This window comes from Ceratotherium simum, chromosome 33 (assembly GCF_057802395.1).
Source record: "Ceratotherium simum simum isolate JZ-2026a chromosome 33, ASM5780239v1, whole genome shotgun sequence".
Lineage (NCBI taxonomy): Eukaryota > Metazoa > Chordata > Mammalia > Perissodactyla > Rhinocerotidae > Ceratotherium > Ceratotherium simum.
The window spans coordinates 22185091-22201807 of record NC_141932.1 but is presented as its reverse complement, the minus strand read 5'-3'; the positions used below and the strand labels follow the sequence as shown (position 1 = coordinate 22201807).

General features: G+C 47.0%; 1 protein-coding gene across 1 annotated transcript; it reads left to right on the top strand.

Moving 5' to 3' along the window:
• Nucleotides 1-7023: 7023 nt before the first annotated feature.
• PSMC4 (proteasome 26S subunit, ATPase 4) lies at nt 7024-15714 on the top strand. Its single transcript, XM_004441532.3, has 11 exons — nt 7024-7125; nt 8047-8145; nt 8268-8454; nt 9859-10005; nt 10085-10194; nt 10294-10387; nt 14393-14560; nt 14646-14722; nt 14862-15030; nt 15239-15294; nt 15483-15714. The coding sequence occupies exons 1-11, from the start codon at nt 7090-7092 to the stop codon at nt 15594-15596; spliced, it is 1257 nt and encodes a 418-aa protein (XP_004441589.1). The 5' UTR covers nt 7024-7089; the 3' UTR covers nt 15597-15714.
• The last annotated feature ends 1003 nt before the right edge of the window (nt 15715-16717 follow it).

The following is a 16717-nucleotide window of genomic DNA, read 5'->3' as shown; positions in this document are numbered from 1 at the left end:
CTCTGACCACAATGGAATTGAAGTAGAAATTAATAATAGAAAGACATCTGGGGTACCCCCAAATATCTGGAAAATAATCACACACTTCTAAATAATCCATGAGTCAAAGAGGAAATCTTAAGAGGAAATAGAAAATATTTTTAACTGAATGAAAAGAAAACATATCAAAATTTATGGGAGCAATAAAGCAGTTTTTAGAGGTAAATTTATAGCAGTAAACACATATATTATAAAAGAAGTTCTCAAATTTAACCCTCTACATTAAGATCCTAAAAAAAGAAGAGCAAACAAAACCCAGAGCACTGAAGGAAAAAAATAATAAAGAGCAGAAATTAATGAAATTGAGAAAGGAAAAACAGTAGAGAAAAATCAATGAAAGTAAAAGCTGGCTTTTTGATAGAACAATACAATTGATAAACCTCTAACCAGACTGACGGAGAGAAAAAAAGAGAAGACAAAAATTACCTACATTAAGAATGAAAGAGGAGACATCACTACAGAACATACAGACATTAAAAGGATAATTAGATAATACTACAAAAAACTCAATGCTCATAAATTTGACAACCTACATAAAATGGACCAATTCCTTGAAATACACTAACTACCACAGCTCACCAAAGATGAAAAAGATAAGCTGAGAGGTCCTACTACTGTTAAAGAAATTGAATTTACAGTTAAATGTCACCCAAAAAAAATAAATCTCCAGGCCAATGGAGATTTGCTGGAGAATTCTATCAAATACAGAAGAAGAAGAAATAACATGAATTTTAAAAATTCTCTTCCAGAAAATAGAAGAGGAAGGAACACTTTCCAACTCATTTTATGAGATCGGCATTACTTTGCTACCAGAAGCCAGACAAAGACCTTATAAGAAAAAACTACAAATCAATATCCCCAATGAACATAGGCACAAAAATCCTTAACAAAATATTAGCGAATTGAATCCAACAACATATAAAAAGGGTACTATATAAAAGGGTCAAGTAGAGTTTATTCTGGGAATACAAGGTTCATTCAACATTCAAAGAACAATGAATGAAATTCATCATACTAACAGACTAACAAATAAACACTGCATGATTATCTCAATAGATATAGGAAAACATTTGACAAAATTGAACATCCATTCATGATTAAAAAAAAATTCTCAGCAAAATAGGAAAAGAAGGAAACTTCCTTAACGTGCTAAAGGGCGTCTAGAAAGATACTTAATGTTAAAAATCTGAATGCTTTCCACCTAAGATTGGGAACAAGGAAAGAATGTTTGCTCCCACCACTCCTATTAAACATTGTACTGAGAGTCCTGGCTGGTGCAAGATGGCAGGAAAAAGAAAAAGGGAAAAAGGGCATATAGACTGAAAAGGAAGAAATAAAACAATCTCTATTCATTGATGACATGATATGTAAAAAATTCCAAGGACTCTACTAAAATACTCTTAAAACTAATAAATAATTTTGACAAGGTTGCAGGAAAATGTGCAAAAGTAAATCATATTTCTATATACTAGGTACCAAAAATTGGAAATAAAAAAATTTAAATACCATTTCTAAGATCATCAAATATGACGTACATAAGGATAAATCCAACAAACGGTGTGCAAGATCCATACACTAAAAACTGAAAAACAGTGCTGGGAGAAATTAAGGAATACCTAAGTAAGTGGAGAAATATACCAGATTCATAGATTGGAAAGTTTAATGCTAAGATGTCAATTTTCTCTGAATTAGTCTATATGTATTCCGTGAATCCAGTCCAGTGTTTCCTGAATACAATCCTGTCAAGATTTTTTATAAAAATTGAAAAGCTGATTCCACAATTCATATAGAAATGCTAAGGACCTGGAATAGTCAAAATAACTTTGAAAAAGAAGGATAAAGTTAGAAGACTTCCACTACCAAACTTCAAGATTTATAAAGCTACAGTAATTAAGACAATGTGGTATTAATGTCAAGATAGAAAAATAGAGGCGAACGAAGAGTCCACAGATAGATCCACAGATGCATAGTCAACTGAATTTTGACTAAGTCGCAGGGCGATTCAGTGGGAAAAGATAGTATTTTCAACAAATGGTGCTGGAACAACCGGGTATCCATATGCAAAAAGGTGAACTTCGACCAGTACTTTTCTCCAGATTAAAAAAGAAATAACTCAAAATGAATCATAGATCTAAATGTAAAATATGAACTACAAAACTTCTAGGAGAAAACATAGTAGAAAATCTTTGTGAATTTCCATTAGGCAAAGATTTTTTAGATACAACACCAACAGCACGATCCATGAAAAAAATTGACAAATTGGATTTAAAATCAAGAACTTCTGCTCTTTAAAGACACTATTAAGAGAATGAAAAGGCAAGCCACATACTGGGATATTTGTAAATAACATATCTGATAAAGGACTTGTATAAGTATTATGAGCTGAATGTTTGTGTGCCCCCCCCCCCCAATTCGTATGTTGAAGCCCTAACCCCTAATGTTACTATATTTGGACACATCGCCTGAGAGGAGGTGATAAATGTTAAATGAGGTCACAAGCATGGGGCCCTAATCCTATAGGGATGGGGCCCTTATTAGAAGATGAAGAGACACTAGAGCTCTCTTTCTCCGCTATGTGAAGGCAGCCGTCTATAAGCCAGGAAGAGAGTCCTCACTAAAATCCAAATCAGCCAGCACCTTGATCTTGGATTTCTCAGCCCACAGAACTGTGAGAGATAAATTTTGGTTGTTTAAACCACTCAATCTATGATATTTTTTTATGACAACCCAAGTGGACTAAGACACCAGGATAAATAAAGAACTCTTGAAACTCAATAATAAGAAACAAGTGACACAATTAAAAATGGGCAGGAGATTTGAACAAACACTCCACCAAAGAAGATATTTGAATGGCAAATAAGCACATAAAAAAAGCGTCAACACTATTAGTCATTAGGTAAATTCGGATTAAAACCACACCTATTAGAAGGCCTAAGATTGAAAAGACTGATTTGAAAGTCAAGGAGTATTTAGCGAGGATGTGGAGCAACTAGAATTTTCTTACTGTTGCTGGGAATGTAAAATGGTACAACCACTTTGGGAATCAGTTTGGCAGTTTCTTAAAAAGTTAAACATACACCTACCAAGTTACTCAACCATTCCACTCCTAGGTATTTATCCAAGAGAAATGAAGGCATGTGTCCCAAAGGTACATGAATGTTCACAGCAACGTTACCTGTAATAGCCAAAGACTGCCAATCAATACAATGAAATAATCAGCAATAAAAAGGAATGAACTGTTGATACACACAATAACATACATAAATCTGAGAACAGTGATGCTGAGCGAAAGAGTACATACTATATGATTCCATTTACATAAAAGTCTAAAAAATGCATTAGAGTTTTCTGGGACGGGGGCAAGGAGAGGCAGGAGGAAGAGAGGACAAAAGGACGTGAAGAAACTTTTGAGGGTAATAGATATATTCATTATCTTAATTCTAGTGATGGCTTCATGTATGTATACATATGCCCAAACTTACCAAGTTGTATACTTTAAATATGTGCAATTTATTGTATATCAACTATACCTGTTTTTATAAAGGTACTATCCTAAATAGCTTGTAAAAATGAAATAGGTATAAATCTACCAAAATATGTGCAGAATCTGTATGCTGAAAGGGACAAAACACCACAGAAGGAAATCAAAAAGAAGAACTTAATAAATGGAGAGACATACCATGTTCATGGATGGGAACACTCAATATTGTTAAGAAGACAGTTCTGTCCAAATTGATCCAAAGACGTAATACCATCCAAATAAAAATCCCAGTAATGGTTTTTAAAATATACACCATTGCTGGATATATGTATAATACGTATAGCTGGATATATGTATAATACGTATGTGTATACACACACATATATAAGAATGCATGTATAGAGAAAAAGAGAATGATAAAGCAAATGTGTTAAAATGTTAACATTTGGAGACTCTGGGAAAAGAGTAGGTAGCATTCTTAAAAGTTTTCTGCAGTTGAAATTTCAAAATAAAAAGCATTTTTAAAAGGGTTTATACTTTATTGCTTTGTCATTTGTTTCTTCTTTTAGGTGTTACTTATTTTGTGAACACATCGCCTATCATTAAATGCTGTACACCACATTTCAAAATAATGTCATAGTCCATAATGTGTGGATGATTCAAAGTTTATTTAACCAATCAGCTATTGTTAGACATTGAAATTTGCTTTTCCCGGAGTTTAATCCTTACCCATCCATTACCTCGTATTTTTGCTGCCTTCTGAATGGTTCCGACCCCTCCCTTCACCCTGGGACTGAGTAAAGCTCTGCCTTCCTGGGCCTTTGACAGCAATTCTGGGGACAGGGTGAGCCTAGATAGGGGGTCATCTATCCGCCGTATAAAGCCCACAGATGGGTTTTGTTTGGCCTGCATGGTGTTTTTAAGAGTTTGAATTTATTGTCAACATTTAAAAATTAGAAGATTTCACTTGAAAATCTGGATTCTTGACTTCCCTTGAAACATCAGATCTGGCAACAGTGGGTTCACCTTTGTGAGCAATGGGCTATCATGGCTGGAGTTGAGTTCCAGCCGCTCTCTAGATGAGGAATTGGTTCTCTGCCCACCTGTCTTTACTTACTCGTCTGTTGACTCCTGTATGCACTCAGCCTCACCCAGGGCTCTAAAGATCCAGATCTGGGAACGCCCTCTCTCAAAACAAGAGCTGCTCAGGACTTCCATTAGAAGGCAGTGGAGTTGAGAGGAAGGAAGCCCTGGGTCTGAACCAGGAAGGATGAATTTTACTCAACTGATCTGATCCTTGCTCTAGTTTGCCCATCTGTTAAATGACCTAGTTGGGTGGTTCTTAACTGGGAGATGGGAGGGAGGGCCATAATAATACAGTGCAAGTAAAGGTGGGTCTAGCTTGAAAAAACTCCTAAATGATTTGATGTACTCCTCCTTGAGAATGACTGGCTTACCTGTTCAAGATCATCTGCAAATCTAACTGATAACTATCACCAGAGGTTGAGAGCTCAGGCTCTGGATTTGAATGCCAGCTCCACCATTTACTTGCTGTGTGATCTTGGGCAAGTGACTTCACCTCTCTGAGCCTGATTTCTCATGTAGGACCTGAGAAAGTAGGCAATAAGACAACAGTTCCCACTTCAAATACCACTTTAATCTGAGATTAAATCAGATGATATGTACAAAGCATTGAAGATTCCCTGGCAGAAGGTAAGGACTCTGTATAAATGTTGGTTAGGTGGACATCTAGCAGACAGAACTAAGAGTTGTCAATGCAGAGAAAAAAGGAAGGATTTGTTGTTGTCGTTGTTTGTTTTTTTTTTGTGAAAATAAAAATACCGAGACCTTAAACAAGGAAGGCGGGGACCCGATCTGATTAACCTCTGGCTTCCCCTGGCATAGGGCTGGCACTGAGCAAGAGCCACTAATTCTCTTTGTGACCTAGTGGAGGTGACTTTCCTCTGTCTGAGCCTCAGTTTTCTCACCTGGAAAATGAGGAAAAGCAGACCTACCTCTGAGGGTGTTGTAAGGATTCAGAGATCATGGTTTGGAAACTGCCTGGCTAAAAGTAAACGCACAAATGGGGTCTGGTGTGACAACCTGCCACACACCCACCAGAATGGGAAAAAAAATTAAAAGACAGACAATACCAAGTGTATGCACAACCAGTGGGAATGTAAGTTAGCACAGCCTGACCATGTCTACTAAAGCTCAACACTATGACCAGCAATTCCACTCCTGAGTGTATTCCCATGTTTCTCAAAGAAACGTATTAGAATATTCATAGCATCAGTATAGCCCTAGACGGGAAAATATCCAGTTTTAGGCATAGTCACACAATGGAAACCACACAGAAATGAACACCAAAGAACTATTTCTACATGTGATTATGAATCTCACAAACAATGTTAAGCAAAAGAAGCCAAATACACAGTACACACTCTATGGGGCCATAGAGAGTTGGAAACAGACAATAGTCCATGCTGTTAGAAGTCAGGTAAGTGATAACTTTCAGAGGGAATGGGGGTGGCAGAAAGAATGTGCCAGGCTTCTCGGGGCTGCTAATGTTTGGTTTCTTGATCTGAGTACCGGTTATACGTGTGTTCACTTTGCATTAATTCGTTGAACTGTACACTAATGATTTGTACACTTCTCTCTATTTACACTTCAATTGAAAGTTTACTTAACAAAAACTGTAGCTGGTGCGATGAGCAGCAGTGTCTCCCAGGGGCCAGAAGCTCAGGCTTTGGGGACAGACAGGTCTGAGGCCCCATGGCCGGCCCTTGTGACTGGCAGTGGCTTCATGGCTCTGAGCCAGTTTCCTTCTCGGTAAGAGAAGGAACTAGGTCTGCTAAGACTCGATGAGCTGATGCATGTAAGACAAAAGCACTGGGCCTGGCATAGATCTGCAGGTCTCCTGCGCGACCCTGCTCCTGGCCCCGCTGCCTCATTTTCTCAACCCCGACGCGTGGGTTCTACTTGATTCGCTGCTAACAGTAGCGCGGGTTTGGGGCTCCCCACCCCCGGGGTGGAGCCCGGTACCGAGCGTCACTCTCAGGGGCATCCAGGGCCTTCCCGCCCCCGCGCGGGGGACAATCTTCAGGTGCAGCCCACGTGGAGACGCCCTAAAAGGCCTCCTTTGCAGACCCCGACCCACAGCATCTCCAGCCCTACCACCGAATGACAACGAAGAGCACTTGGCCGCCAGGCTCTCCCCGACACTTTGTTGAGAAGCTCCTTAGTTAAAAGAGCAATACGGCAGCGCCGCCTACTGGCGAGAAAACCCACGCCCGAGGGTGCCGCGCGAGATGGCGCCACTGCGCACGCGCACCGGCCCGGGCCCGCCCGCGCGCCCGCGAGGTACGGAGAGCTAATGAGCGAGTCTTGGGGGCGGAGCCCAGGGTGAGGCCTTTCCTTCCCTCCATCCTCTGCGGCGCGTTCGGCCCGCTCCCAGTGATGTCTTAAACTACATTTCCCAGTATCCAGTCAGGCCCAGGGCTTCCGCCGGCGTCAGCGGAAGCGGTGACTTGATCTGGCCGGGCCACAGAGAGGCCGGCTTGGTCACTATGGAAGAGATTGGCATCTTGGTCGAGAAAGCTCAGGTCCGGTGGCGCGTGGCTCGCGGGGAGAGGGCGAGGCTGACCAGAGCGGGCTGCTGAGTGTCTGCGGGGGTCCCGGCCCGGGTCTGGTGATGTCGCAGGCCTCGGTGGAGAGCGTTGTGCCGTGCCGAGGCCTGGCCGGGTGCCCGAGTGATGTTAGCGCGGCAGTGAGACTCGGAAAGCGGGGCTGCGAGGATGAGTGACGTTGGAGGTGCTCTGGGCCTGAATGATTCCGAGTCTGGCTGGGAGCGCTTCGTGACATGGGAGGCCCGGCGGGGTTGGGGATGTGTCGGGTGCGAGTGATGTGTGGGACTCGGCCGTGGGGCCGAATGATGTCTGAGGCTGGGCTGGGGAGCTGACTGACGTTCGGGGCTTGGCCGGTCTTGGGGGGCTAAGTAGTCTCTGTGGGCTGGCCGAGTGATGTTTGGGGCCTCCCTGGGGAACTGGATGACATAAGGACCTCACGTGAGTTGGGGTTGTGTGACGTGAGGGATGTTTTGGGGGTAAACTGGGTAATGTTAGGACTGTCTGAAGGCATGGTGACTTTAATAGCCTATATGAGAGAGCCATGTGACGTTAGGAACCTGTTGAGGGGGGCTGCTGGGCATTGGGGTTTCATAAGGAGTTGATAGGACATTTATGGCTTAGTTGGGAGTTGGGTGACTTTGGGGACATGTTACAAGTGGCATATGATAGCAGAAGATCTGTTTGGGGGGCCAGTTGATATAAGGGGACTGTTAGGGGCTGGGTGACATTGGGAGGCTATTTAGGGGGCTGAGAGGTTTCCAGGGTCTGTTTAGAGGGGCCAAATGATGTCAGGAGCCTCTTAGGGGCTGATTGGTTCATGGTGAGTGGGGAGGGGGCTCTAGATTCTTTCATGAGGGGCCACTCTTCTTCCAAGCTGAGTTTCCCCCCTTGTGCTAGGATGAGATCCCAGCACTGTCTGTGTCACGGCCGCAGACTGGCCTGTCCTTCCTGGGGCCTGAGCCTGAGGACCTGGAGGACCTGTACAGCCGCTACAAGGTACATTCAACCCCAATCCTGACCCTGCACAGGACCCCGCACCCATACTCCCGCCACCTTCCACACACCCTCGCTCAGCAAGGCCTGGAGCCATCGCCTTCCTCTCCCCTCTCTGCCCACAGAAGCTGCAGCAGGAGCTGGAGTTCCTGGAGGTGCAGGAGGAGTACATCAAGGACGAGCAAAAGAACCTGAAGAAGGAGTTCCTCCACGCCCAGGAGGAGGTGAAGCGAATCCAGAGCATCCCACTGGTCATCGGGCAGTTTCTGGAGGCTGTGGACCAGAACACAGCCATCGTGGGCTCCACCACAGGTTCGCGGGTGGGAGGGCGGGGGCGCCTCCTTCACTCGCCTGTTCATTCAACGGCTGTTAACTGTCTCCCACCGTGTGCCCGGAGCTGTGCTGGGCTCTTACAAGAGCACACGAGGCAAAACAACGTAATGGTGTTTTTCATAGTATTGTGAGTCCATCACAAAAGTAGACATATGTTTTACATTCTCTCTGTCTGCACACATGTATGTGTGCGTTTTGTCTATATACATAGATGTACACATATGCATACATGTACTAAAAGTTTCACCAAGTGATATTTAGCCTTACTATGTGTGACACACTTCGATGTTTTCCATTCTCTTCTAGTCTGTTTTTGTTTTAAACTGTGTTCTGGCTATGACCCTCTACATTGATTTCATGATTGCTGCTGAGTTGGGACCTGGGACCTGAGTTGGGACCTGCAATTTGAAACCGTGGGTGAAGTGTTAAGAGGTTGGGCCCAGGTAGAACTCAGTATTTGGTAGCTGCTGTTATTCACACGGGTCCAGGCCCTGCCCTCATGAGAGTCGTTGTGTCTGTATCATGTCTATCTTTTCCTGCTTCTGCTCCTCTGGTCCAAGCCATGTTCTTCTGAAGGTGGGAAAGATGTGTGGCTGGGCCTGGAGCTGGACTGAAAGGCTGGTAGTGAGGTAGTGAAGGGAGGAGATAGCCAGAATGAGGCCTGTGTCTTCGACCTGCAGGACTTAGGGGGACAGTGGGGCCAGCCCTGAGATGGCGATACAGGCAGAGAAGTAGGTTTGGAGGGAGACAGTGAGGGTAGTCTAGGACATCACGGGGAGGTGTCCGGGAGGCTGCTGGGCAGCCAGGTCTGAAGGTGGGAGAGAGATGGAGACTGGAAGGAGGTGCGTGCATCACTACCATAAACGTGGAAGGTGGATTGGAGGAGTGAGCGGGGAGGAGTCTGGTGCAGAGACCTAGATGGGAGAGGACAAGGCCGAATCAGGGCAGGGTCCATGGAGAGGAGAGGAGAGGGTGGTTGGAGAGACATTCAGGAGGCTGGGGGTGGAAGGTCATAGTGACTGATGTGCTGTGGAGGGAAGGGAGAAAGGTCCAGGATGAGGCTTGGGGCTCAGGCTGGTGCCTGCAGAGAGAGTTTGGAGGAAGATACCAAGAACACATTGGGACGTGGCGAGTGAGAGATACCTTGGTGACATGCGGGGGATATTCCGGGAGGCTGCTGGTTCCCTGGGGCTGGGGCTCAAGAGAGAGTCAGGGCTATAGGTGAGGAAGCAGTTAGTGCGAATGTGGAGGATGGCCAGGAGGGGTCTGAGGGAGAGACACTGGTGGCCTGGAGGGTGCAACTGTGAGGTCATGGGGAGGAAAGAGTTCCGGGGTTCTGGCACCTCTCATTTTCCCCCCTCCCTTCCTTTCCCCTTCCCAAAGGCTCCAACTACTACGTGCGCATCCTGAGCACCATCGATCGGGAGCTGCTCAAGCCCAACGCCTCGGTGGCCCTCCACAAGCACAGCAACGCCCTGGTGGACGTGCTGCCTCCCGAGGCCGACAGCAGCATCATGATGCTCACCTCAGGTACCGGGGGCCCAGGGCCCGGGAGGCCCGAGGGGGCGCCGGGGGCCAGGCTGGGAGCCCCGGCTCTGCTCTCCCCCAGACCAGAAGCCAGACGTGATGTACTCGGACATCGGGGGGATGGACATCCAGAAGCAGGAGGTGCGCGAAGCCGTGGAGCTCCCGCTCACGCACTTCGAACTCTACAAGCAGGTGAGGAGCTGGGTGGTGGGGAAGGGAGGGACCCCCCGGGTCTGGAGTTGGTGACGGGACTCCCTGGCTCATCCTTCTTTCTCCGCCTCTGCATTCCAGATCGGCATCGACCCTCCCCGAGGCGTCCTCATGTACGGCCCGCCTGGCTGCGGGAAGACCATGTTGGCAAAGGCCGTGGCTCATCACACGACAGGTGAGCCACTTGGCCCCTCTCCCGACCTCTGACCTGGGCTCTTCCGAGGACCTCGCTCCCTGCTCTCTCATTCTCCCCTGGAATTGGCACAGCACAGTGATTAAGAACACGGGCTCTGGGGTCAAAGCCCTGGTGCGCCTCTCAATGGCTGTGCAGTCCTGGGGAGGTGACTTCACCACCTCGTGCCTCAGTTTCCTCATCTAATAGAAGACTCACTTCACTTCGGCGTGAAGAATCACTTCAGCGTGATTGTGAGGAATTAATGAAATAATGCAGCGTTCTTCCTCCGGTGGGTTGTGACTCATTAGTAATTATGAATTCAAATTCATGGGTTGCAACCAGCATTTAAAAATGAAACGGGGCCGGCCCGGTGGCGCAGCAGTTAAGTGCTTGCGCTCCGCTTCGGCGGCCCGGGGTTCGCAGGTTCGGATCCCGGGCACGCACCAACGCACCGCTTGTTAAGCCATGCTGTGGAGGCATCCCATACAAAGTAGAGGAGGGTGGGCACGGATGTTAGCCCAGGGCCAATCTTCCTCAAGAAAAAAGGGGAGGATTGGCATTCAGATGTTAGCTCAGGGCTAGTCCTCACCAAAAAAAAAAAAAAAAAAAAAGAAACAGAACCGAAAATGTCAGAGTCCATCCCACATAGTAAGAGCACGTATTGTTTTGTGAAACTTGTTGCACACACACGTGCACACATGTATGCTTGTGGTTGTTTATGAATGTATTTCTCGTAGGTTCCAGACAAAAAGGTCTGAAAGTCACTGTATTACTGTTGGTAAGGCCTAGAGACAGGCCTTGGCACATCTTAAAATCTTAATCCCTGTGAGCAGTAGAAGACAGTGGTTTTCTGGGCCAGACTGCCCAGGTTTGAAATCTGGCTCCCCTGCAACCACTTATGTAAGTTAGTTCATGTAACTACTTGGTGAGTTAGCCTCTCTGTGACTGCGGTTCCTAGTTTTCTGGGTTATTCAGAGGATTAAATCAATATAAAGCTTCTAGAACCATACCTCGCATAAGGTAATTAGACAGTATATGTTAGCCGTGGTCATGATCATTCATTTGCTTAGCAGTTCATTGGGCTTCTGCTCTCCCAGGCCCTGTGCTGGGGTACAGTGATGAATCAGACGTGTGCCCTGCGCTGGAGAATCTCCCAGTGTGGTAGGGGAAAAGAAAAATAAACACTTAGAACTCAGTCATTGAGTGAATGTTTATTGAGGACCTAATATGTGCCGAGCTGTGTTCTAGGAACAGCAAGGCCTCTGTAGCTGAAGCTGAGTGAGCGAGGGGGCTCATGGTTGGAGGTGAGGTTGAGTGGGGACGCCTGCAGAGTGGCAAATGCTCCAGGGAAGCAGGGAGGGTAGTGGGATTGCCCTAAAGGGAGAGGATGTCAATGCATGCTGCCTAGGCCTCTCAGGTAGGGGTTCCCAGAGGAAGCGAGTGTGTGAGGAGTTTGTCAGGCACACAGTTGGGACAGGGCATCCAAGACAGCGGGAATAGCATGTGCAAAGGCCCTGGGGTGGGAAAGAACTCAAGTTGGAAGTTGTGAGTAGACCATGACCAAACTCCACAAGGGCGGGGACCTTGTGCATTTGTTCTTTTCTGTGTTTCCAGCACCCTCCCAGTAACTGAATGGTGGTAGGTGCTGAGAAAATGTTTGTTGAATGGCTGGCTGAGGGAGGGGCTGTGCTTCGCAAGTTCAGGAGGTGAGGCTGAAGAGATGAGAAAGGATGTGCCTATAAATAGCCTTAGCACTCATCTAAGATTTCGCATGTTGTCCTGAGAGCAGGGTGGTTTAGATAGGCAGAGTTCAATAGAAATATAATGCAAGCCACACATATAATTAAAAAATTTTAAGAACTCGTATAAAAAAAAATAAGTTAAAAGGAATAGGTGAACTTAATCCTAGTATATTTTATTTAACCAATATCCTCAAAATATTGTCATTTTAACATGCAGCAGATAAAATTTGAGATTTTTCCTATAATTTTCTTATTGTAGTAAAATACATATGACACAAAATTTACCATTTTTACCATTTGTAAGTGTACACTTCCGTGGCATTCAGTACATTCACACTGTTGTGCAACCACCACCGTTATCCATTTCCAGAACTCGCTCATCATCCCAAACTGAAACTCCATACCCCTTAAACAGTAGCTCCTCGCTTCTTCTTCCCTCCCGCCCCTGTAAGCTCTATTCCAATGAATTTGCCTGTTCTAGGCACCTCATATAAGTGGATGAATCATACAATATTTTTATTTTTGTGACTGGCTTATTTCACTTCGTATAATGTCTTGGGGCTCATCCATGTTGTAGCGTGTGTCAGAATTGAATTCCTTTTTAAGGTTGAGTAATATTCTATTGTATGTATATAGCACATTTTATTTATCTATCCATTTGTTGATGGACATGTATTGAGATATTTTACTTTTTTTGTACTAAGTCAATTGAAATCCCGTGTGTATTTCGCATTTCCAGCACATCTCATTTTGGACCAGCCACATTTTGTTTATTTATTTATTTTTTTGGTGAGGAAGATCAGCCCTGAGCTAACATCCATGCTAATCCTCCTCTTTTTGCTGAGGAAGACCGGCTCTGAGCTAACATCTATTGCCAATCCTCCTCCTTTTTTTCCCCCAAAGCCCCAGTAGATAGTTGTATGTCATAGCTGCACATCCTTCTAGTTGCTGTATGTGGGACGCGGCCTCAGCATGGCCAGAGAAGTGGTGCGCCGGTGCGCGCCTGGGATCCGAACCCGGGCCGCCAGTAGCGGAGCGTGCGCACTTAACCGCTAAGCCACGGAGCCGGCCCTGGACCAGCCACATTTTAGTTGCTCAGGAGCCACATGTGGCTGGTGGCCACCATATTAGAGAAGTGATATGATCCGATTAGCTTTTTGAAAGATTGTTGGTGAATTGGAGAGAGGAGAAATCTGACAGCCAGTTAGAAGACTTTGGAGGGGTGGGGACAGATAATGGTGGCCTTGGACAGAGGCCTTGGGGATGGATTGGAGAGAGGCAGAATTAAAGGGTAGAAGTGACAGGATTTACTTGATGACTAGATGGTTGGCAAGAGGAGGAGTCAGGAGCCACTCTGGTTTCTGGCCTAGGCAGCCGAGTGGTTGGTGGGGAGCTTCACACAATTGGGGAACAACAGATTGGCGTAGGGGGAGATAGGTTCAGTGTGGGACACTGCATTTCAGTGACCAGGAAGCACTTACTGAAACACAGTGTGAGAGATCGGGAGGATGGGGAAGGTGAGGGAGGGACAGGGGATGGCGGTGGCCGAGTGGGAGAGGCAGACAGAGAGGCCAAGGTCAGAGGAGGGAGATTCCGAGATGGGGTTGTCACATGGAACAGTGTGGACACCTGCCGAGCAACCAGGTAAATGTGTGGCCAAAGCAGGGTGCTCAGGATGCGTTTAGAGAGGAAAAGTCAGAAGCCCTGAGGTTTGGATGTTGAACGAGCCCCCAGGTGATGCAGGTACCCGGGAGGGGGGACACCCTGAGCCAGGTGTGAAGTATGTGCCCGTGGTCCCTGACTCTTGCATAATATTTATAAGTGGGTCGTTATAGCAAACAGAACTCGGAACTCTTGGTGAGGCAGTATGATGCCTTAGTGTGTGGACAACTTACCTGTTTTCTTACTGATTTTTCAAGCCCTCTGGAAATCCAGATTTTTTTGTATCTTTGTTTCCATGAGCATCTCTCGCTTTTCTCCATACAGGCGTGTTAGAGCACAGATGCATCTGTTTTTTTGTTTTAACGTGCTGATTTTTAAATGTTGGGCTAGAAAACGACACATCTGTGGGCAGGATTCGTGATTGGGCTGCTGGTCCTCCCATTTGGATCTAGACCCAGCCCGGGACATGAGAGAATGACCTGGCTGCTTGGAGCGGGTGTCCAAAGAAAGGGATGTCCTCAGGGAATTCTCAGTTTCAGTTAGAGCAGTATGGGCACTATGCGGGGCCCATCCTCATCTAACCCTGTCATCCTGCCGTCAGCTGCGTTTATCCGGGTCGTGGGCTCGGAGTTTGTACAGAAGTACCTCGGCGAGGGCCCCCGCATGGTCCGGGATGTGTTCCGCCTGGCCAAGGAGAATGCACCTGCCATCATCTTCATAGATGAGATCGATGCCATCGCCACCAAGAGATTCGATGCCCAGACGGGGGGTGAGTGATGCCCAGACAGGGCCTGGGGTCTTGGGCAGGCTGTCGTACGGGGTGCCCTGGACTGACCGTGTTGCTCACTCTCCAGCTGACAGGGAGGTTCAGAGAATCCTGCTGGAGCTGCTGAACCAAATGGATGGATTCGACCAGAACGTCAATGTCAAGGTTTGGGGTTCAGGATGGGCAGGGGGAGGTGTGGTGTGGGAATCAGGGAAAGGTGGAGGCTGGCATGTGAAGGGGTAGGTATGATGGAAGGAGGGTGTAGTGGGGACAGAGGTCTGAGCCAGCTTGTCCCCAATGCCAGGTGATCATGGCCACGAACAGAGCGGACACCCTGGACCCTGCCCTGCTGCGGCCGGGACGCCTTGACCGTAAAATTGAATTTCCACTCCCTGACCGCCGCCAGAAGAGATTGATTTTTTCCACTATCACCAGCAAGATGAATCTCTCTGAGGAGGTTGACTTGGAAGATTGTATCCTGCTCTAGAAGTGAGGGGGGTCATGGGTGGGAATGGGGATTGGATCTTCATCTCCACCTCTGCCATCACCACGACCAGATTGAGCAGATGGGGGACCAAGGTCCAGGGAGGGGGCTGGTGACAAAGAGCCCAAGGATGACTTCCGTCTCCAGGCATTCACCCCATCACGCGGGGAATGGTTTCCTTAACTCACACACTACAGATGTGGCCCGGCCAGATAAGATTTCAGGCGCCGATATCAACTCCATCTGTCAGGAGGTGAGTGCTGGTTTCTCTCTGGACCTGGGCAGGGGGTATATGAAGACCCTTCCTCTTCGAGACCACTCTGCTGCAATCCTTCTGTCCCTCATTGCCTCCCTGGGGTCTTGAGCCCCGTCTGTCTCTTCCTCCACCATCACTGCGGTGGGGAGTGCATGGAATAGATTTTAACTCTTATCCCTCAACAGAGCGGAATGTTGGCCGTCCGCGAGAACCGCTACATTGTTCTGGCCAAGGACTTCGAGAAAGCCTACAAGACAGTCATCAAGAAGGACGAGCAGGAGCATGAGTTTTACAAGTGACCCCTCCCCCCACTCCACAGGGGCTGGGGCTTCTCTCACCTCCCCAACCTCTGTCCCAAAACCTAGTTCTTTTCTCTTTACCCAGGATTGGTTTATTCAATAAATATACAAGATTGAATCCGTTTATTTCTTCTTAGAAATTTAACCCCTTTGGAGAACCTGGGCCTTGAGTAGGATCGTCTCTGCCCCTCTGCTCTCCTGACAGATGAGCAGGTGAGGTTCATGGTCTGGGTTACAGCTTGAGAGAGAAGCAAAGAATTTGAACCAAACGACTTTAGAAATTTGGGGAAAAGGATGGAAAATGAACCTCAGGCCACAGCACTTGACCACAAAATAAAGCCCCCGTACATCTCCCCAGCCTCATTTCCTACAGGTAGAAGGCCATTTGAGTCTTTGGCGATTCCTGCCTTCCTCACAGTCAGGGGGAGTATCAAGGACAGAGAGGTGACCCCGCAGTCCCCCAGAGCAGGGGTGCGGGCACAGGGGGAAGGCTGGATGCCTGGGTTCTGTGAACGTCTCTGGCTCCTCTCCACACCATCTTATTGGGGCACAGACACATTTGGTTGCACCAATTCCACTCTCTCCTGAGGTATTTCCGTTTAGACACCTCTCCCTCTGGGCAGCCTTCCCTGATGCGCCATGTCGGGCAGGAGCCCTTCCCCTGCTCTCCCCTGGGGCCACGCACATGCTCCGCTTGGCGCTTCTCAGGTTCCCTCCTCCAGACTGGAACCTGTAGTCAGGGACTGTAGCTTGATCACAATTCAAGTCCCAGTGCCTCACATGGTAGACATGGAGCTAACGTTTCTTGAACAAATATATGAATGTCACTATATATTTGGGAGTGAGAAGGAAAGAAGGTAGAAGGAAAAATAGTTGAGGAATCACAGGTCCTAGAAGGGAGGGAGGTGACTGCTCCCTAGATAAGCCTGGCAGGTTGAGCAGAGAAGTTAATTTCTCCTCCTTCCTGGAACCTCACTGAAACAAGAATAAGGAGATGAGAGAGTAAACTAAATTCACAAGGACACAGGAGGAGAGGAGATGGCAGCGACACAATTTTGGAGAGAGGCAGATGCCTGCTCATTGAGTAGCAGACCCGAGGAAACATGAACCTGAACTAAAGG